The following is a 22,401-nucleotide window of genomic DNA, read 5'->3' on the forward strand; positions in this document are numbered from 1 at the left end:
CTATGAATATTTATGAAAGCGGAAATGCCTCAGCATGTGAGCAAATAGGAATTTACACATTTTTTCCAGGAGTGCTTCTGAAAACCGACGATTGCTACAACATTTTGAAAATCTTTGTGAAAGAAAAAAAAAAACACAGATCTTTTCTAAACATAGGAGGAAACCCACTAAAGATTTATATTTTTTTTATGACCCAGGACCTGTGTCCCCAGGTGTATATGGCAGCAATGGTAGATCCAAAAAACCCACATCTGCCTTGTGGACATCAGGTCTACCGTCTTCTCCCCCAACACCCATGAAGAAGTCCAAGCATTGGGCAATGGAGGTATTGGATTTAGGGCCTTATTTATGAAGGCTTGCAACACTTTTATGATGCAGTTGCATCACTCTTTGTGACACAGTGGTGACGTTAATAGTGCGCCACTTTGCATCATATTTACATAATGACGCATCTAAGCACATGCGCCACTTTGTAAAATGTCTCCGCTACATTATACCTGACATATGTATAATGTATGCATGGTGGGAGTTCCCATGTGAAAAAACCTGGTAGAAGTGGCGCAGTGAAATCTATCAGATTTCACTGTGCTATTTCTAGGGCGCTACTGCGTCACAACCTTATGCCTGCCTCACAGCAGGCGTAAGGGTTACGCAGTACAATGGGAATAAGCCTCTCCCATGCATTGCTGAAGTTGTGTCATGCTTACGACACAACTTCAGCAATGCGTGGGTTTTGCCTTGAGAAATACATTTTCTTGGCGTATCTGTCATTCCTTGCAACATGGTGTGCCATATAATAAATACGACCATCCATCGTGTCGCATGGAGGACGCACTGAAAAGTGTTGCATCGCTGATTCCACGCAGTAATGCAACACTTTTCAGAAATGAGGCCCATAGTGTCACACTTCTGTCAGCAGTGCCCAGGATGATGCATAGAACAGTCCCCTTGCCTTTGTCCTAGGCACCACTGACACAGATTTACTATATATTAATGTGGGCATTCATGCGATGCTAACCAGAACTTGACATCACAAAGCGAGTCAAATGGCAGTACCAATCAACTTTCTGCTAAAAATGTATTTTTGCATCAAAAATTGATGTGAGAGCAGCACCAAAACTCTTTGCATTGTGTAGCACCAAACCCACCAAACCCATGCTAATCCATTCAAAGTGATGTAACGTGGAGGAAACAGTGCAACCAACCATAACATTCCAAGAAAAGCCAGATCTACTAAAGCAGCATGAGCTGCCTGTGTGTGCGATGCTAGCACCAAATGGAAAAAGCTGCAAACAAGGGCCAGGTGTGGCATATCGCTTAATAAGTCCATGAGTCGCACATACTTTCTGTGGAATTACAAATTTTATGTGGTTTACCCTAGAATGATTGACTTACTGTAGCCATGTTTATTTGTGGATTTACTTCAAGTACAAATGCCACGCCTGACATTCACAGTGGTGCTGCGGCGCAATACTATGGGCCTGATTACGAGTTTCCATTATATTTCATTGGATATAATTGAACTCGCAATAAGACGGACAGGATATCCGTCATGTTTGTGATGGAGTAACCCGTCTGCCAAACTCATAATCAGGCCCTTAGTGTATTGCTAAAATGGAAATTTCATTAAGAGTGTGGTCAATGACATCTTTGCTGCACAATTATTTGCATTTTCCGCAGCGCAGTAGAATTTCATGCAGTGCTACACTCTTCTCGACAGTTTTTAGTAAATCTGGGCCTTTGAAATTGGCAAGGAGTATTCTATGAAAAACGGTATTAATGATCATCAAAACGGTTTAACCCTTTCGCTGCGGCGGGAATTCCGCCGCAGCGCTGGGGGGTGCGGGGGGGCAGCGCGGTGGCGCTGTGCTCATGACGGAGCCACTCCGTCATGAGCCACGGTTGAGCCGTGCTCATGACGGAGCAGTTCCGTCATGACGGAGCCCAGTTGCGTTGTCCCCCCGCACAGGCGGGGAAACAGCGCAGCGTGGGCGGAGCGGCCACCAACGGTCGTGGCATGACGGAACCGCTCCGTCATGAGCACACGGCAACCGTGGCTCATGACGGAGCGGTTCCGTCATGAGCAGGGAAGGGGTTAAATAATTGGGGGTCTGGAGAAGATTGCTTTAAAAAAATCTGCGAAGGGTAAAAAAATCCCACGGTCATGAGGCTCCATAAAATTTGCTACGTGGCAAATGCAAGTGTAAAGGATGGAAAATGAGAGGATAGCATGAAACCTGACTTGGTTTCCCATGTGTACATCAAACACACCAGCCCAGAGGTGCGGTCCCTGATTTTTCTGGTGACGCTGCATTGTAATTGATGGTCAGTTGCAAGCTAGGCAACTTTAGGATACTCACGATCCTTGCTTGTTCTGTTAAAAATGCCAACATTCCAGTTTTGTACAACAAATATACACTAATTTAACTAGACAATGCACATAGCAACAGGCTGTGAGGTCCATAGCAAATATGGTATGGATGTCAAGTCTGATAGTAAAATTACGCCTGCATCATATCTTACTGCAGAACCCTGCTGTAAAAGATGTGCTAAAGACGTGCATAAGCATGGGAATGTGAAAGGTGCAGAGTAATAGTGAACAGAGCCGCTTTGCATAGTTTCACCTGCATAAACATGTTACTTGTCCGTTTATAAAGAGGGCGGGCAGTGATGTGCTACCCAAATATGCTTGTAAAGTAAGGCAAGTGAGGGTTCACTTTCGGAAGTGAACCCACATTTGGGGTACTTTGCAGGCAGAATTATCCAGTACATTATTGCCCTTGTATATGACCAAGTGTCACTTTCAGACAAGTGAAGCTTATTATTGACTTATTGATTTATCATAGTGCCTTTATCCTTGAGCAAAGACGCCCACAGGCCACACTGACACTGTGCGTTGCTGGGTTGGAGAGAGCAGGCACAGGCTCGGAGTTTCCTTGGGAGCGCAAATCCACGGCGCTCAGGCCAATCCTGACTCTGCTCTCAAGACATGAGAGCAGCATCAGGATTGGCCAAAGTGGAGTCTGGGAGCCTGCGCCTGCGAGAAGAGGAGCAGAAGAGCGCAACGCGACCGGCTGCTGATTTTTAAAATTTCATTTTGTTCCCCCCCCCCCCCCCCCCCCGCCACTCTTTCACAGCACCAGCCGCTACTGCCAATAGCTGGTTATGTTTTGTGCATTTATATAGGGATAAAGTCCCAATCTGTAACCAGGCGGCTGTCCCGAATCTGCATAGATAAACATCTTGTCAATCAGATACATTGATCCCTCAAAAGCAAAAGCTGAGGCCCCCACAATAATTGAGATCAAACTGGCCGCGCGAAGCTTGAGCTCCAGACCCAGTACTTACAGCGTGAGGGACTCATTGCACAGACCACGGAATGCACTGGCCGGGACGGAAGTGATGTAAGGGTTATCAGCAATTTCCCTGCGAAAGGAAAATGAGAACCTTAGAACCATAACCACAGCAGCACCTTGTAGCGAAGGTGCTCGGTTGACATACAGACGGTTAACCCTATAAATACAAACATTGCAGCGATGCTTATGTAGGACCCTCACCTTCAATTGCCTCCTATTGCACAAGCAGACAAGCGAAGACAGGCCTTGAAGTACACATTTCAAAGCTCTGCACCAGTATGATGTTCAGGAGGAGAATTTGATGGCAGGTAAGGCCCGCCCTGTCTGGAGGGTTAGCCTATTTCCTGTACGGTCTCAGACTCGATTTACCCTTGCTTATTTCCTTACTCAGCATGAGTCATTGTCTGTTTCCATACTAGGGCTCCAACAAAAACAAATGTGTGAAAGCAATTGCCTGAAACAATTTGCAGAGCAGAGGTGTGTGAGTGGTGTCTAGCATAAGATTCGTACTGAAAGCATACCCTTCGCATACAAATTCCCATGCCTAGACAAATTCTGAAACAATCCACACATTGAATATCTGCTGTGCAGCCCAGCACAGATGCAATTTGTGGAATACATGGAGAAATAAGAACATATCTCCTTGTTAGCACCTGCTTCAAGAAGGCATTTGTTTTTGACACAAAGACGGGTCTGTCTATCTTAATGCTTGTGCTGATCTGTGAACTTTAACACCCTAGTAACACAACCTTAGCACAAAGTTGCACAATGCATAACAAAGTGCTATTTACCCATGCCTACTTCTTTATTTTGAACAACTCTTTGCCTGCTTCTTTTTTAAGTTTACAAAAACTAATGTGTGAAACCAATGGTCTAAAACAGGAGTTTAAAAGGCTGTGAAGCCCATGCTTAAAATGTATAATGTAGAGGACATTTATAGTCCTAAATTAGGATCAAGGGGCAGATTTATTATATTTTCTGCACAATGCAGTACAGCAACCAAAGTTGCTGCATAGCATTACACAAGAGGGAGACAGTAGAGCAGAGTCATATTTACTACGAATGGGATGGGCTGCTGTTATTTCCTGTGCTTGCACACTATTACAACTACCTAGCACCACACAAAATATTTGAAACAGAGGTATGTCTAGCATAGGATTTGCATTGAAAGTATACCATTTCAGAACAAAATCCTATGTCTAGACAATTTCTGAAACATTCCACAGATTGCAAGTGTGCTGTGCAGTGCAGCACACATACAGTGTGTGGGATGTGCCTTGTTAGGGCCAGCTTTTGATGTAAATTCTGGTCTGTCTATCTGAGTAGATCAGCCTTTGCATCAAAACTATGGGTGCTTGCGCAGGTCTGCCCAAGGAGCACCAAAGTAACGATCCCTTAATGCAAAGTGGCACAAGCAGCACAAAGTGCCAGTTGTTCTCTGAAAAGGGCACCTTTAGAGTGCAAAACACCTACTGTGCTATCAAGTAAATACCCTTGCAAGACTTTGTACTGCTTTGCGTTACATTGCCCTTTTGTCTTTGCAAAGTATTTAAAAGCTTAAGTTGATATTTTTTAAATGCAGAGAACCAGTGCAAATATTTGAAATGCCTCTACCAAAACAAAGATTTCAAAGCCATGTACAAGGCAGGTACTAAGGGCTAGATTATGAGTTTGGAGGTCCATTGGACCGCCAATCCAGCGGTCTGACTGACGAATTACAACTTCGGCAGTCAGAATGCCATGGGACTGCCACAACTGCCAGGAATCCATGCAGCGGTCTGGGGAGGCAATATGCTTGGTGGTACCAGTGCGGCATTGCCAAGCTTATTATGACTTTCCCCACTGTCATGAAAATGCTGGCATTTGGGAAAGAAAGAGGGACCTACAGGGCCCCCTGTGTCCCCTGTGCATAAAGGGGGGCACAGGTTATGCCCTCTGTCTGCATGCACCCCAGTTCCATGCCGTGCAGGAACTGCCTTTGGAGCTCCCATTGCGGCACATTTTTCATAGGCACTGGCGTGGGCTACCAAAGAACCCCCCGCCAGACGCAAGAAAACTCGTAATCTGGCTGGCGGTCTTCACATAGCTTTGGCATTGTGGGAGCGGGCAGTGGAGTGGCGGCCCCGCTACCACACCACCACAGACATAATCGGTCACTAAGGCAGATGCGTAAAGGCAGGGCATTAGAACAGGTGTTCCAAAACCAGATGCTAAGACAGGGGGTTCAAATATATAAAATACGGTTTTAAAAGGCAGGCAATGATGTAGTAGTTCAAACACAAGGTCCTTAAGCCAAGAGTTTTAAAGCTATTCTATCTCCTGGACCTTATCTCTTTGTTGCTTGTTTACTTCAGCTTTCTCTCTCCTTCAACTTTTTGATGAGCTGGAGCAATTAGCAGTGGCATTAAGTGGGCGTGAGATGCAATAATTCATATCCAGTAGCCTGGCGGAGACACTCAGACACCTCCCGCAGAGATACAGGAAGCCTGCAGGGAACGAGTTCGAGTCCAGGCTAATTCAGGCCTCCCTCTCTCTGATGGCGGGGAATTAATTTTCAATAATTCTTCCTGAATATGCCACAATGCTGTCGACAATGAGACACATTCAGGCCGCCCAGCACATTCAGTTAACTTTTCCGCAAAGGGGTGGCGAGGGCTCTTGTTTTCCTTCCTGGCCAGTCTGCATTAAGTGGTTCTCACTAATGCCTTTTGTCCGAATCGAGCGTCCTGCTGGGAGTGGTTGGCGGTCAACCGATCACAGCTGGACCCTTGCTTCCAGATTCAGCACGAAACATAAGACAGTGTTGTAATTTCACATGTTTTCAAGAGATGAAGTGAGATTTAAAAGTGTTTTGACACGATATATGTAAATGTCAGAATGTGTGTGTGCTTTGTGAGAAATGTCCTTTATTTATATCTGTGGGTATAATTACACAAATGCCCATTTATGTAGTGCACAAAACAAAAAGAATGTTTAAGCCAATTAATGATAAGTATTTTTTCTAATCAACTGAATCCGTTTCAGCAACCTTAAATAATGACCGGCTTTGTGGAAACCAGTAAGGATTCAAACAGTATGCCATGCCGGTTATACACAGGTCTTTACAGCTGATGCTTAACTCACTTAGCCAAAGTACCTAGTATGTGTTAATTGAAACCTGCAGGTTCAATAAGAATCTCTGAAAAACAAGCAGGGCACAAGTCCTTAAAAAAGAAGTGGGGGGACTAACCAAGCTAGGCAGTATGCAAGTGAAGCTATGACACGTGACATCACAGAGCATGGCATCATGGCGCGACTTTGTATGTGGCATCACAGGAAGTGACCTCAGAAGAAGTGACATCAAATATTAAGACCTCACACATATGTTTAGCAGGTCTATCATGAGTACATTTAAGCGCATTACAGGATTTAGCAAATGAGATTTTGAGTCACTGTTGTGCCAAACAAGTGGTGCAACCCAGACACAAAATCTGGGCCTCAACTAATACATTTAGGGGCTGATTTATGAGAGGCTTGTGCCGCTGGAGCATAACCTACTCTGACACTATGGCCGTGCAAATCTCTCAACCATATCTAAGAGGCCAGGCAAAGCCAGTCTCATAGATATGGAGTAAGAAAAAGCAGCACAAGTTACTGCGTTGCCTTACTCTGCGCCAGGTAGGTATTCCATGGGCGTTGCAGTGGGTTTTCCAATGCAACACCCAGGAGCTTTTACACTGCCCCAGCATTTTAAAATATCTTATGTGGTTAAGGCACCCGTGTGCAGATATCTCTGTGTGCCCAGTAAGTCCCAGGGAATAATAATAATGCTAAGATAACTCTGGAGGTTAATGCTTTTGATGGAGGGAGTTGTGGGATGTCTTGTCCCAGATTGCAATGAAAGTAGTATAGAAGGTTAATGTGTCTTTTGCAAAGCGCATCATGTAACATGCAGATGACAGATTTTTTTTATTTAGATAGGTGTGTTGCTTCTTTTAACATAGAGATCCTTTTGTAACTTGCAGTTCATAAATTGTAATCCTTCTAATATAGCACAGTGAGCTATGAAGGACATGTGACTCCCACACCTTATAACCCTCACTGTCTTATGTAACACATCTGTACATTGATTTACACACTTCCATGATTTATTGTCAATGTATAATGTTTATGTTATGTAAGCTCTCTGACACCCTGCATTGGGGTGAGTAGGGCTATAAAAGAAATAAAACAGTGGTATTTAAATATGTATTTGTGTAAATACTGGGACAGGCCAACATATCTGATATTCTTGCAGTGCATTCATATCTCTTATATACGGAGACGGAACAAAGTCAAAACTATGCGTCTCCTAAATACCTGTGAAGTGATAATAAGCTGTGTGCCTTTCTTTCCCCTCCATTGCATTTGCATCTAAGTGTGAGGCTCCAGACCGTGCCCAGCCAGGATCATAATGAAACAATTGGCGACATGAAGGCCCCTTAACTTTGGCCCTTATCTTTGGCCCAGATGAACGTGAAAATAAAAAAAGCCCCCTCCCTGCCTGCACGTTGCTGCTGGGAATGGAAGGCAGACAAGTTCATCATATTTCAGTGGGACCCAGCTTCTTAGCAGGGTGGATGGCATCTGCTCTCTGAAAATAGTGAATGGACGCCATCTTTTGGCATGTACCCACGTTTGTGCCCTGAAGACAAGCTTTAAACACACAGCGCAATCTTATATAAAATATGAATCAGTGACCTACACATTGCATGTATTGTGTGCAACAGATGCATCAACACTTTGAGTTGTTGTTTTGTTTAATGAATCAAACCTATGACCGGAGAATACACACAGGACACAGGTCTCTCTCTCGCTCGCTCTCTCCCTCTCTCTCTCTCTCTTTCTCTCTCTCTCTCTTTATATATATATATATATATATATATATATATATATATATATATATATATATATATATGATTTACAAAGGGAAATAATGCGCACTTACAGGAGTTCCATTAGAACAACTTTTAATGCAGTAATGCATCTTCATTACAGCTATATTTCAAAGCTCCATAATGCCTTTCGACTTTAGTCTTTATCAAATAGTAATTGCTCTCAGCTGCATTCAATGCTGTGCTTTAACTCCTCTGCAAAGCATTCTGGTATTATTTTCTGCTAAGTGCTGACTTTTAAAGTCTGTCTCCGTTTCGTTATTCTTATCATCCATTACCAAAATAATTTTTCTGAAATATAGCTGTAATGAAGCTTCTTTCCTACATTAAAAGTTGTTCTAATGGAACTTCTGAGAGTGCAGCATTATTTCCCTTTGTGAATCATAAACACTGGGGCTTTGGTATTTACCCTTAAATGCCACACCAGAAGCTAGAGTGCACTGCATTGGCAGGACCAGTGCACAATATCTATATATATCGAGGCACAACTAGAGCCAAATATTGGGGATAGGCTACTAAAAATTTCGGGGGGAGGGGGGCTGACTCTTCCATCAATATGCACAGTGGAGATGCAGGGGCTCTAAGAAGGGGTGAAAAACAACAAAGCCTCATTAACAAGCAAATGGTCTTTTAAAGACCTGTGAAGTACTCGGGTGCGGCTGTGTGGGTGCCCGGGAAGCTGTCTCAGCCGGGCTGACACACACAATGAGGGTGGGGGGGCCTAAGCCCTTTGAGCCCAATGGGCGTTGCGTGCCTGTAGATATATATATATATATATATATATATATATTCAGCTCAAGGGGGATTGTCCATTAAACAAGCTGCACTCGAGCACCGAAAAGCTTTCCCCAAAGAACTTTATTGCAGGTACAAACAGCCATTCCTTCCAGTAAATAAGGCATCGGTCCGCAGCCCTGACGTGTTTCGAGTTTCCTCTTTCTCAAAGGGAAATGCAGTCCACAAGCGCTTAGTTCACCACACCTCCTTTATGCACCAATATCGCCCGCCATGATTGGACAACTCTACATGAGATGAGGCGTTGCATTATGGGGGATGTAGTTCGTAATAATATCCTCAGATGGAAGCGCTGTACTATATGTGCCAAATTAGAGCTCCACATGAGCCCCAGAAAGCGCGACTGTTCATAATCCTCCTTCGCTGCCCCACATATGAAGCCCATATTATTGAGCTCCGTGGCCCTCGGTTATTGAGGTGGTGCAAGCTCAGCGGCAGGACGGCCGCTATCACATTCAGCTCAATATATATATATATTTGGAGGTTAGAATCTGTAAAAAAATAATAATACTAAGGCTGTTATGTTAAGTAAAGCTGCATTGAGGTGAGTAGCGCTATAAAAGAAATACAACAGTGGTATTTAAATAGGTATTTTTGTAAACACTGGGACAGAACAACACATCTGACATTCTTACACTGCATGCATATCTCATTTAATAACTCCTTATGTCTCTGGCCTTCGTGACTCTGCCCCTATTCTACTGCACCTGGTACCTCCAACGTGTCAGTTCCAGACGTCATTCTTTCCATTTCCTGCACGGATCATTATTATTATCCACCTGTGTAATCATGTAGGTTTGCACTGCTGTTTTGTGAGTTGACCATCTAGTACTGTGATTAGCAGATCCAATGCAATATCTGGGGGAGTGATTCTTGTCAGACAAGCAATCGTGATGGTTTCAGAAGGGGGTGGTTTGTGAGATGCCCTGAGCAGAAAATTACGGCGCCTGATATATATTTGACTTGACTGTGGGATCTCTAATTGTGAACGGCTGCTGTACCGTTATTACCCAATAGATGGCAGCAGATCCGAACGAAATTCCACACAGGATGGGAATTTCGATCATCCTCGGCTCTGTTTAGTGACGAGTTGACTATACTTTAACTATAGAAACACAATTATATACAAGTTATAGAAATGCATCCGAAAAACTATGGGGCAGATTTACAAGCCCCTTGCGCTGCCAGTACGTCACTTTTTGTGACGCACCGGCAGCGCATTTTTCTGCCCCATATTTACATGGACAGGAAAAGCACCCTGCTTGGTTTTTCCTGTCCTTGTAAATACGGCCTCTTTACACGCAGCACTTTGCTTGAAAGGGGCATTCCATGGGCGTTTCTGTAGGTGTTCCCACGCAACACCCATGGAACCAGACACATTTCCAGATTTACAAGAATTCGCAAATCTGGAAATGCTTCTGAATGAGCAACATTTCTCCTCGTTTTTCCCCTCTTTCAATCCCTGCTGCATTCTGCAGCACACATAGAAAGAGGAAATCACCTCTGGTGATTGTTTATGTGAAGGAAGGGACGCCTTCCTGCACATAAACAATCCTTGAAATAAAGACGTTTTACAAGTTCCATGTGTGCTAATGCAGCACACATAGAAGTTGTAAAACGGCATTTCTGATTGTTTATGTGCAGGAAGGGAACCCTTCCTGCACATAAACAATTATCCCCACGACGCAGCCACGCAGGCATCCTTGCACCATGGTGCAAGGGTGCCTGGTTCTGCGCATGGCAGTAGTTTGTGCGCCAGCGCAGAGGGAAGCACAGAGATATGACATATTGTTGTAAATATGTCGCATCCCTGTACTTTCAAACTAATACAGCACGGTGCAGCAAAATGACTTCCTGCACCGTGCTACGTTAGTTTATTGTAAATCTGCCCCTATATCTTCAAAAAGTCACTTATTCAGAAAGACGTAAAAACATTGGGGCTTATTTACGAGACCCTTGCGTTGCGGGTGCGTCACTTTAAATATGGGAAAAAGCAATGTAACAGCGGCGCAAGGGGCTTTTAAATATCCTCCATTATTTTTTACTCTCATTGATCACAGGAAAATTGCTAGCTACATGGCTGTTTATTCTTGTTCAACAGAGTGAAGTACAAAGTATCCTGCCCGCCAAACCCTTGAACCGCCTGCCTCATATAGAGACAGGCGAAGCACAAGTTTTCCCTAGATGCAGCCCCCATTGTCTGCTTTGACAGAAAACTTACTCAGAGACCCTGAACTGGCAGTGAGGAACAGAAAAGAATTATGACCCAACACCCTGGGTCAATAGTTTTTTTAAGAACTCCTGCTTTGGGAGTTTGTTCCTGAAAAACAAATACATTGAAAACGTTTGATGAATGTCCATCATAATCGATGGCCGCCACCCCCCAAACTTTTTATACATTGAATGTAATGGCCATGATTGCTGTTCCCTCCAATATACAAAGTGGACCGCTGGACCAGCGCTCATCTATAAATCTGACGCACAGTAGTCCATCAGGATAGTGGAATTCAGTCCTCTGCCACATTGTTGGATGGATGGGGTACTGTGCGTCAAACTCACATTCATGCCCTAAATTCTTTTTTTTTCGCTGCATGGTTTTTCATATCCTGCCTTGAGGGATTAGAAAAGGATAACTTTCAAAAGTGTAAAGTCACTAAGTTAAATTGGCTATATTTTTACACTTGTGTCATCATCAAAATGTTCTAGGGGTGTGCATATTTTTTATTTCATATGGTATTAGACAAATTCATAATTACACACTTCTTATAAGTATGAATAATATGTTTGTTGTGCAAAACTACACGTGTCAAAACTCTTGCTTTACAACCTTTTTCAGAAAAATCTTACTGCAAAATAGGTATACTGTTGTTTTCGAGCGCAAACAGTACATAAACATCTTCATTAATTTCACACCAATATTGCTGGAAATAAAAACAGCAAAAAGTAATATGCCGTTTTTTCTCCTCTCTGTGGGCCCGATTCACAGAACGAACTTAAGACAAAATCCTAAACTTACTACCATTTTGGTATTCACAGAAGGCACTTACTCATTTTGGTATTCACAGAAGGCACTTACTCATTGATGAGTAAGTGAATATCAAAATGAGTAACTTACTCATTTTGAGTAACTTAACCATTTTGAGTAACTTACTCATTTTGGTATTCACAGAAGGCACTTACTCATTGATGAGTAAGTGCCTTCTATGAATATCAAAGTGAGTAAGTGCCTTCTGTGAATACCAAAATGAGTAAGTGCCTTCTGTGAATACCACAATGGTAGTAAGTTTAGGATTTTGTCTTAAATTAGTTCTGTGAATCGGGCCCAATGTTTTAAAAACCTTTGGAATTTCAAGAGATGTGACATTTTTTTCGGAAGCTTAGTGAGGAGATGCATGCAGAAGTGTTGCCTCACAATTGCGCGCACACCTATGGGCATATTTATTTAAAAATCGCACAGCGCACCTTGATGTGCTGTGTGATAGGGAAAGGGCAGAAATGAACTGTATCTAACATTATAGAGCGCATTCCTGTCTTTTCCCTGTGCTAGCGCACAATATGTTGCCTAGCGCCAGTGCAGGCACCCTTGCACCAAGGTGCAAGGATGCTGCATTCTAAGCAGGAATGCTTTTGTGCAGGAAGGGACACTTTCCTGCACAAACACAATCCCTGAGGCATTTTCCTCTTTTTATGAGAAAGAGAAAGAGGAAAATACAAGGAGAAATAAAGATATTTCTCCTCGTTACGCCTATTTGTAGCAATTTGATAAATTCCCAGGTCTACCAATAATGGTAAACTGGGGATCACACCAAAATCCATGGGCATTCCACCCATGGAATGCCTCCCTGGGCAGAGTAATGCAATGCAATGATTTGTGCTGTTTTGCGTCTAGATTTATCAAGCCAGTTAGGCTTGCGTGGCCTTGCATGGCTTAATAAATCTAACTCAAGAGTTGTGTCACTCTTGCACTCCATTACGTGGAAACTCTTTGATAAATGTGAAAATTCAAGTTGTTCAGTTATAAATGTTTTTTATTTTATTCAGTCTCAGAAAATAGATTTTGAATGCTGGATCCTGTATGACCAGAAGTAAAAAGAGTGAAAATGTAATTGAAATAAAATCCTATCTTAGATCTTAAGACGCAAGCAGCCACTAACACCTAGGGGGAGATTTACAAAAATGTCATGCAACGCAGCGCAGCCCCCGCGTGGCTGCGCTGCGTTGCGCAGCAGGGAGGGAACAGGAGAGCCCCATAATTTTAAAGATATGGCTCTCTCCTCCCCTTTCACTTGCGCTGGTGCTGATTTCAGCTGCTGTGCGCCATGCACACACCATAGCGCCGCAGCGCTAGGGTGTGTGCATGACTGTAGCATAGGTTTTGTACAAGAAGGGTACCATTCCTGTACAAAATACTATGCTAGGCACAATTCAAAGCTTTTCCCACTTTGCATACGTGCTGCACAGTGCAGCATGCATGCAAAGTCAGAAAAGGAAGGAAAAATGAAAGCATTTCTCCTTCCTTGCGCGTAGTTGAAATGGGCATAGTTTTCTCACGCTAAACTCAATCTACTGTTTTTATTAAATTGGGTTTAGCGTTAGAATCCTTGGGTGGTTGCATGGGAATGCCCATGCACCACCCTTGGGACGCCCCCACGGCGCAAAGTAATGTGAAGCAGCGCGCTGCTTCGCATTACTTTTACGTTATGTCCAGCGCTAAACAAGTTTAGCGCTGGAAAGTTAATTAGAAAAAAAAGATTTTGCGCCGTTTTGCGTCACTTTTGTGATGCAAACACGGTGCAAAATCTTAGTAAATCTCTCCTCTAGTTCCAAGATGCAACGGAAAACAACAGACCATTTTTCCATAACAATTTAGTAGGTGTATAAAAGTTCTACATGTAAATGTAAATGTATGCGTCTTGTAAAGCGCACTGCTGCCCTGAGGCGTCCTGGCGCTGTAGACCGCTGGGGAACCCGTCCTGGCTATCCCTGTGAGATGATCCCTCCTGGGTATCTCCAAGGTGAAACCAGGCATCCCCGGCGAATGTGGGGGGCCGTTGTGGAGATGAGGCAAGCTAATGCCCAGAGTTGCCGAGAGTGATCCCTGGTTAGAGTAGGCACCGAGGCGAGAATTATCGAGTCCGCCGGCCCTGGACCACGACCCTGCCGCGTCGGGAATTGAACCCTGAGCGACTTAATGCAGAAAAGAGGTTTGTACTGGTCAGCTGGATCTTCTACTCCAGAAAATGTACTAGAATAGTCTTGTCTTGTCAATCACTAAACATCTAACAATTTTAATCCTCTGGTGTCCTGAGCAAAACTTCGAGCCTTGCAGCTTTTCTTGTTTAGGACTTTCACTCTGGTTGCTTTTACCAAGGATGTACTGTAGACTGCCGTAGGTATGCTATTCACCTGTGAAGGTTTGCTTGTGCTTCAAACATCTCACACCATCCTTAGATTGATGCTGGTGGTGAGCATGCCTTCACATTTGCCGTAGAACTCAATTGACTTAGCCAATATTTGGTAAACGTATTCGGTGACTGTGTACAGGAAGTACCAAAGTCTTTCTTGCAGTTGAGGATATTGTCCAGGGATTCCTGATGCAGGGTTAAGGCTCGGGGCTATAATTCAATCCATCCTCTCACTTGCATTAAACATATCCCAACTTGGAAATACTTAGATAAATGAAGGTCTGGCAGAATTTACTGGTTCTATGTAAAAAGACCCTACTTAAATTATAGGTACTGAAAATTATAGGTACTGAAAATGTAGCTCCAAAAAGAATGAAACAGAACTTTGAAATGTTGAAAATGTTTTGTTTGAGTTTTTTTGTTGCTGTTCTTGGAGGTATCCCATTACCTGTATTATGGGATTCAAAATTCTCTTCAACTTTTTATTTTATTTTGAAAAAATAGTCCTAAACCTGTCCAATTCCTATCTCCATTCTCCTTCTCTATGTCACAGATCCTATGATGTCTAATTATCAATTTCTCAACAATCTCCTTTTGGACCATTTTCTTTCTCTGTATAGTATCTGTCTTTTTAAGATGTCCACCAGTTGTCCAACATTTTCTGGCTGTCCTTTATCCCCCCTCTTTCACTCCTGCACTGTTATTACTTGGCTGCAAAACAGCCAGCATAACTTGCCTTACTGCATGCTGTCTTGTGGTTTGTTGATGCGCCTGATAAATAGCAGTGGGGGGATTACTTTTTTATTCTGTTGCAAGTGTAAGAGAATCTCAAAGTGAAGCTGACTTTTTGTGGTGTTCCTTACCCAGTGGCATAGCTAATCCTTAGGCCGCCAGAGGCGGCCCCTGCGTTTTCAGCCCCTCCATTTGCCGCCCGCTGCGGCCTGATCGAAGAGCGGGGAGGGGCTGCTGGAAATTCATGCAGCCGCAACGGCGGCAGGTAAGAACTGGGGGGGGGGGGTTAGGGGGCGTGCTGCTGATTATTACGGCCTCACGTAAGAGCGGGGGTAGAGGGGTGGCCGCTGCCTCCATAACTCGTGTCGTCCTTATACCATGGATAAAAAAGACAAAAGGCAAGAGGCATCTTGCAGTGAACCACAAACTGCTGAAAGATTATGGTTCGCCTATGATGTCAGTCAATCACTGGTCAATGGACTAGAAGGGCAGGCATGGACAGGGAAACTAGAAAATGAGCTGACACGAGCCCGTCATAAGGCCCATATTACAAGTTGGGTGGAATAGGGTAGGTACTTATCATACATGGAAAAAATATTTACCCACAGAGTGAGGTATGTACCACGTTCACTAAATATCTCCTATTCTCAACGTGAAAAGGTTATGTTATTTGATGTTATGTCAATCTGTGTAGCACACTAATGAACCAAGAGAGTATCCAAGCGCTAGGGATGGCATGTCGGTGTGGTGTCCCCAAGGTGGTTATACAAAGAGCCCAGTCTTCAGCATTCAGTCAGAACTAGAGAAGTGCAGGGGAGGCTTTGATGTGTTGAGGGAGGTCCTTCCCCATCTTGGGTGAACTGAAGGAGAATGAGGGACCTCCTGTTCTGCTTTTGCAGATGCAGGGAGTGAGGCACAGTGTAGGTGTCTTGTGACATGTTGATAGTGTATGAGGCGGTTAAGCTATTCTGGTGCTCGGTGCTAAATTGTGTAGGACTTTCTATGCATGCATGAGAAGTTCGAGCTGTTGTACATGGGGAGCCAGTGAAGCTTCCTAAGGTGTGGTGTTATGTGGGTGTAGCATGAGAGTTTCAGTATGCTTCTTGCCGGTGTTGAGACGAAATATCGAGTTGGAAATGTCAACTTACAACAATATTGAGTTGGAAATATCGTGATTCAGAATTTTCGACAGCAAAAATATTGTGGTCAAGAATATAGAATTTAAGGTAAGAAATATCGTTTAAAAAAAATAGAAGTCATTAACATTGTTTGCAAAAATAAAGTTGTGTAAAATATCGAATTTTTAATTAGTGTTATGTATTTTTTTTGTATAAGTATTGTTTATCTTTTTTAATCTTTGTGTTAAATTTTTAGTAGTTATCAATTTTATTTTAATTAAATTTTGCATTTATTAGTTCCATAGCGGGTTGCGGGTTTTTAGGGGAATAGAATGGGAAGTAATTAAATTATAATAAATGAATGATTATTTTTTTATTTCTTTAATTTTGATTTTATATTGTTAATTGTGGGAAGTAATTTATTTGTAATTAATTATTAATTGGTTGTTAGTCAATACTAATTAATTAAGTGATCATTAATGATGCTAATTGTGTAATTATTTTTAGGTGCGGGTTGTGGGGTTTATAGGGGTTAAGGGTGGGAAGTAATTTATGTTTGATTAATGATTAGTTAGTTGCAAATTTATATTAAATAATTGATTGAAAATTAATTATGGAAATTGTGTAATTAATTTTAGGTGCGGGGTGTGGGGTATATAGGGGTAAAGGGTAGGAAGTAATTTATGTTTAATTAATTAATAATTAGTTGTTAATTTATATTAACTAAACAATTGAAAATGAATTATGGTAATTGTGTGATTTTTGTTTGGGTGTGAGTTGTGGGGATTATGGGGTAAAGAGTGGTAAGTAATTTATTTTTAATCAATTAATAATTAGTTTTTAATTATTATTAATTAATTGATTGAAAATTAATTATAGAAATTGTGTAATTATTATTAGGTGCGAGTTGAGGGGTTTATATGGGTAGAGGGTGGGAACAAATGTATGTTTAATTAATTAATAGTTGTCAATTAATATTAACTAATTAATTAATAATTAATTATGGTAATTGTGTGATTCTTTTTTAGGTGTGAGTTATGGGGTTTATGAGATAAATGGAGGGAAGTAATTTATTTTTAATGAATTAATAGGTAGTTCTTATTTAATATTGATTAATAATTGAAAATTAAATATGGAATTTGCATAATGAATTTTAGGTGTGGGTTAAAGGGTTTATAGGGGTAAAGTGTAGGAAGTAATTTATGTTTAATTAAGAAATAATTGGTTGATCATTAATGTTAAATATTTAATTGATATTTAATTAGGCTAGTTGCTTATATTCTTTTGTGTGTGGGTTTGACTTTTTTAGGGGTAAAGGGTGGGGAATAAATTAATTTTACTTACCTTATAATTAGATTTTATATGTTATTTGTTTCTTAATTGAAAATAAGTTTTATTGTGTAATTGATTTTGTTACAGTTTAATTTTACTAGTGGTTTGTGGGGATTATAGGGGCAAAGTGTGGGAAGTTTATTATTTTTTATGAGTCTTAATTTGTTTTTTAATTAAGAATATATATATATATTTTTTTTTTTTATTGACATGTTTTTATTAGGGTTTTGCATACATTTCATCACATTGACCATTCTGAGGTATAAGCGTTAATCATTTCACTACAACATCATGGACCTGTGCGGAACTACAGGAAGTGGGTACTGTGGTCCATTAGCTGCTGTAATCGTCTGTGGTGGCCCGATAGACGTGCCTCCCTTAGGTCTGTCCTGTCTGGTCCCTGTGCATATCATCACGTTAGTGCCCATACCTTCCGTCACTATCGGAGTCTGTTCTGCCTCCCCAACTTGGTCGATGCAGCGTACCCTTCTTTCCCAGTGTCACTGGTATGTCATGTAACTAGGACTACGGCGTGTAACCCGCCAACCGGGGTGACTGCCGCCTGCGGGGCAGCTTGGGGAGGGCCCTAGGGAGGGGGCTGGGCCTCGAAACTGGGAAAAATAGGGGGGGGGGGAAAAGAAGGCCGGGAGCGAAGCATGGGAGGAGGGGACGGATGCAGGAATGGCGAAGGTGAAGTTTCCGTGGTAATGTGTGTGCGGACTGACGGTAAGTACGTGTGGTGTGCCCTGGGGCTCGCCTGGGGCGGGGGGGGGCAGAGGGGCCAATTGTTCGTCCCGAAGCAGGGGACTGGGTTCATGTTCGCCCATGTATCCAGGAGTGTTACCTGCCTAATGAGCTGTTCGCGTCCTCTGCTGGTCCGGGGCGGTCAGGGGAGGCCGGCGAGGCATGGGGGGCGGACTGTGTCATGTCCGGGACCTCTCCCGTCGCGAACGTTTGCTTAAAGAGGATGAGGAGCTGTGCCCACTCCATTGATATCGGGTGTTTGCGGGCGCCTCTCGCCTCCTCCTCCCTCAGTAGCTCTTCCTCTGCTGCGCCCCATTTGAGCACCGCGCCCGCCCATGCCGGACCGGACGGCCCCTCTGGGGCCCTCCAGTGCATCGCAATGCTCCTCTTCGCGAGGAGAACGGCCAAGGAAGTGAACTTCCATTGCACCTTCGTGGTTCTCCCCCTCGGGGCGATTCCCAGCGCACACTCCTCCCAGGTGAAGGCGGTCTGGATTTCGGTTGTAGCTCGAACGGCGTGGTATACCCCTCTCCAGAAACGTTGTATGGGTGGGCAGGTCCAAAACATATGTTTGAAATCGGCATCTACGAGGTGGCAGCGGGGGCATTCGAATTGTGTATCGGGGTAAAACCGGCGGAGTTTGTCCGGGGTAAAATAAGCCCGGTGTAAGATATTGAATTGGATATTTTTGAATCGTGCGTTCCTGGACACCTTTTTGGGGGACTCCAGGGCTTTACGCCATTCTGCATCATTGAATACTCGGCCCGCGTCGTCCTCCCACGTTTCCCGGAGTTTGTCCAGGGGGACGTCCGCCAGCTCCCGGATCGCATTAAGAATATATCTTTAATTGGTAATTAATTATGTTAATTATGTAAGTACATTGTTTTATAAAAATTTAGACATGGGTTTTGAATTGTGGGGTGTTATAGGGCAGGAAATAAAAGTAAATTTATGTAATAATGTTTTTGATTTTAAATAATTTCTAATTAAAAATATGTATTTGTTTGAATGTTTTATATTTGTATTTAATATAATATTTGTAGTTATTTGTCATATGCATTTAACATTATACTATGTTTTTTAAAATTTGTAATATTAAGGTGCCGATTTCGATCCGGGTAAAAAAATTTGCGTACGACTCGTATCCGTATATTTTCACGTACGAATCGTACAAGTACCGTACAAACTGCGAAGTACGATTCGTACGTGAAAAATACATACGAATTGCATCAGGAAAAGGGTCCGAGAGGGAGCCGTACATTTTTACGTCAGAATAGCGTCGGGAAAAGTGTCCGATAGGGAGCCGGACATTTTTACATGCAAATCGTAAAACAGAAGTCCGAGCGCGCAAGTACGATCCGTACCGCCCGTCCGAATACACAACCGCATGTAAAAGGCCCCGTACGGAGCGAACGCTGTAGCACACATGTACACGGGTAAACTTGTGCCCGGATACGAGTCGTACAGCCCCCCCTCACCCCGCACATGTCAGCACCATACGTACCCCCGTATGTCAGCACCGTACCCCAACACCGTAGCACAGCCCCGCACCTGTGCGCGCCGCACACCAGGCCCGTCTCCCAGCCCCGCACCTGTACGCCCCGTACCCCAGGACCGTACCCCAGCCCCCTGTATGTACTCGCCGTACCCCCAGCCCCCCGTATGTACGTGCCGTACCCCCAGCCCCCTGTATGTACGCGCCGTACCCCCAGCCCCCTGTATGTACGCGCCGTACCCCCAGCCCTCCATATGTACGCGCCGTACCCCCACCCCCATATGTACGCGCCGTACCACCAGCGCATAGCGCTGGGGGTACGGCCCGTACATACAGGGGGCTGTATTTCGAATTTCGAATTGCGAATTTCTTACTATAACATAGCAGTCGCGTTTGCAGCGTGGTGGAGAAAGGTGAGCCTGGCCTCCAAACACCTCTTAGCAATCCCACTGTGTGGGATTTACTGGAGGTAACAAGAGGGATAGTTACCCCTAACGTCAACCTTGGGGGCCAACTACCCCTTCTATTACCTCCAGTAAGTCCCACAGAGCAGGATTGCTAACTTCTCATAGCAGGCCACGCCTTCTTTCTCCCATTTTCTAGAGACTCACCTCCTGGTGCATTCTGGGTTGAGGGATTAAGTCCACTTGAATCCTGAGGCCAACTAGCCCACCAGGTACCTCCAGTAAGCGCCACAGAGCTGGATTGTAGAGAGGTGATCCGAGGCCACGCCCTTTTTTACACCACTCTGCAAATGCGACTCCTGGTGCACTGATGCTCGGAGGATGAAGTCCACTTGTGTCCTGAGGTACACGTGGCCCCCCTCCCAAGTGGTTAAAGCCCCTGGGAGGTGGTGATCCCTGGGGGTCCGCAACAGACCCCCGCATTTCAATATTTAGTGCCCCGCAGAGGTGGAGAGCCCTGTGGCAGTGTGAGGTGGCAGGAGCCCCCCCACACTTCTTCATTTTAATTTAAGCCCCGGAGAGGTGGCGGTCGCCGGGGGGGTTTCGGGGGCCCGTGAGGCCCCCAGACCCATATTAATAAATGCCCTGGGGAGGTGTCGGTCCCTGTGTCAGCATGAGGGGAGGCAAGACCCCCCCACACATTTTTTTAGAAGCTCCAGGGGGGATGCAGTTCCTGGGACTGCAGGGGGGGCTGCATGCCCCCCGCATATAATGAATAAAGCCCCGGGGAGGTGACGGTCTCTGGTGCTGCAGGCCCTGCGGGATCCCGCTAATTAATTACTCTTTGCCTACGGGACCTGGCCCACTCGGAGGCTTACAGATACCAAAGCGCGCGAGCCTGCGCTTCTTTTTTTATCTATTTTTTTCCCTATTCGCGCACCCAGCGCAAATTCGTCCGTTTTTAAAAACAAAAAAATGTTTTTGGGCCCTGGGGGCCTTATGGGACCTCCTGAGCAGGCCTAGGGGGTCAGGGGGTTTCTACCGTGCACCCTTTTCATGTTTTTCATCTTTTTTCCACCCTTTTTCTTGTGACTCGGTTACTGAGTCACAAGATGGCTGCCAACACTTCCTGGTTTGGAGTGTTGGCAGCCAATCAGAGTGAAGCTCTTGCCCGGGAGGGTTCACGAATCCTCCTCGGTGCTCAGATATATATTTTTTATTTTTTCAATTTCTCAGCAACTACTGAATGGATTTACACCATTTAAAAAAGCACTCTTTCTGGACCAAGACTTACCTTTTTGCCAAATTTGGTGTAATTCCATTCAGCACTTCGGGCTGTAGTCTGTTTCAAAATCCCTATGGAAATTAACATGGGGAAAACGCGTTTTGGGACCCCCCTTTTTTCTCTGTCCCTGCTTGATGAACCACCCCAAAACTTTAAAGACATGAGATGACCTGAGCGAACCATTAGTTTTGAAAATTTTGCAAAGATTCATCAAGCGGTGCCAAAGATATTGGTAAATCAAAAAACTCTTTGGTCCTAACTATAACTACCTTCTGGCGACCGCCAGTAGGTAATATATGCAGTGCTTAATTTGAGCCGGAGCTTTCCAGTGCTGAGCAGTGGCACTTAATTGGTTTCCGGTGCTCGCCACCGGCACCTAATTGTCAACACCACACTTAGGGCAGTCTGCCACAAGGTGGCGCTGCTCATGTAATTTAGAAATGAGCAGTATAAATGTTATTTAGGAAAACATTATACATAAAAAAATTACCAATACCTGCCTCCTCAGCCATTAACATTAGCTTTGGGGACCTGGAATAATCTGAAGTGTCGCATTTCCATGCAAGAGAGTTGGTTAGTAGTTGTTTGGGCAGCAATGACAGGGGCAATGGGTGGTGCAAGTTGCAGTGGCCTCCTGGTCAGAGCCCTGGCACTTAACATTTTGCAAACTAAGCAATATATATATATATATATATATATATATATATATATATATATATATATATATATATATATATATATATACTCTCAGCTGAATTCAATGCTGTGCTTTAACTCCTCTGCAAAGCATTCTGGTATTATTTTCTGCTAAGTGCTGACTTT

General features: G+C 43.7%; 1 protein-coding gene across 1 annotated transcript in view; it reads right to left on the bottom strand.

Annotated features, from left to right (window-relative positions):
• TSHR (thyroid stimulating hormone receptor) overlaps positions 1-22,401 on the bottom strand; it is a 632,465-nt gene that overhangs the window by 153,914 nt on the left and 456,150 nt on the right. The window contains exon 7 of the mRNA XM_085626611.1: positions 3,349-3,426. Coding sequence (XP_085482737.1) covers positions 3,349-3,426 — 78 coding nt within the window. The remainder of the gene's footprint in view (positions 1-3,348; positions 3,427-22,401) is intronic.

This window comes from Triturus cristatus, chromosome 9 (assembly GCF_964204655.1).
Source record: "Triturus cristatus chromosome 9, aTriCri1.1, whole genome shotgun sequence".
In the NCBI taxonomy this organism is placed as follows: Eukaryota; Metazoa; Chordata; class Amphibia; order Caudata; family Salamandridae; genus Triturus; species Triturus cristatus.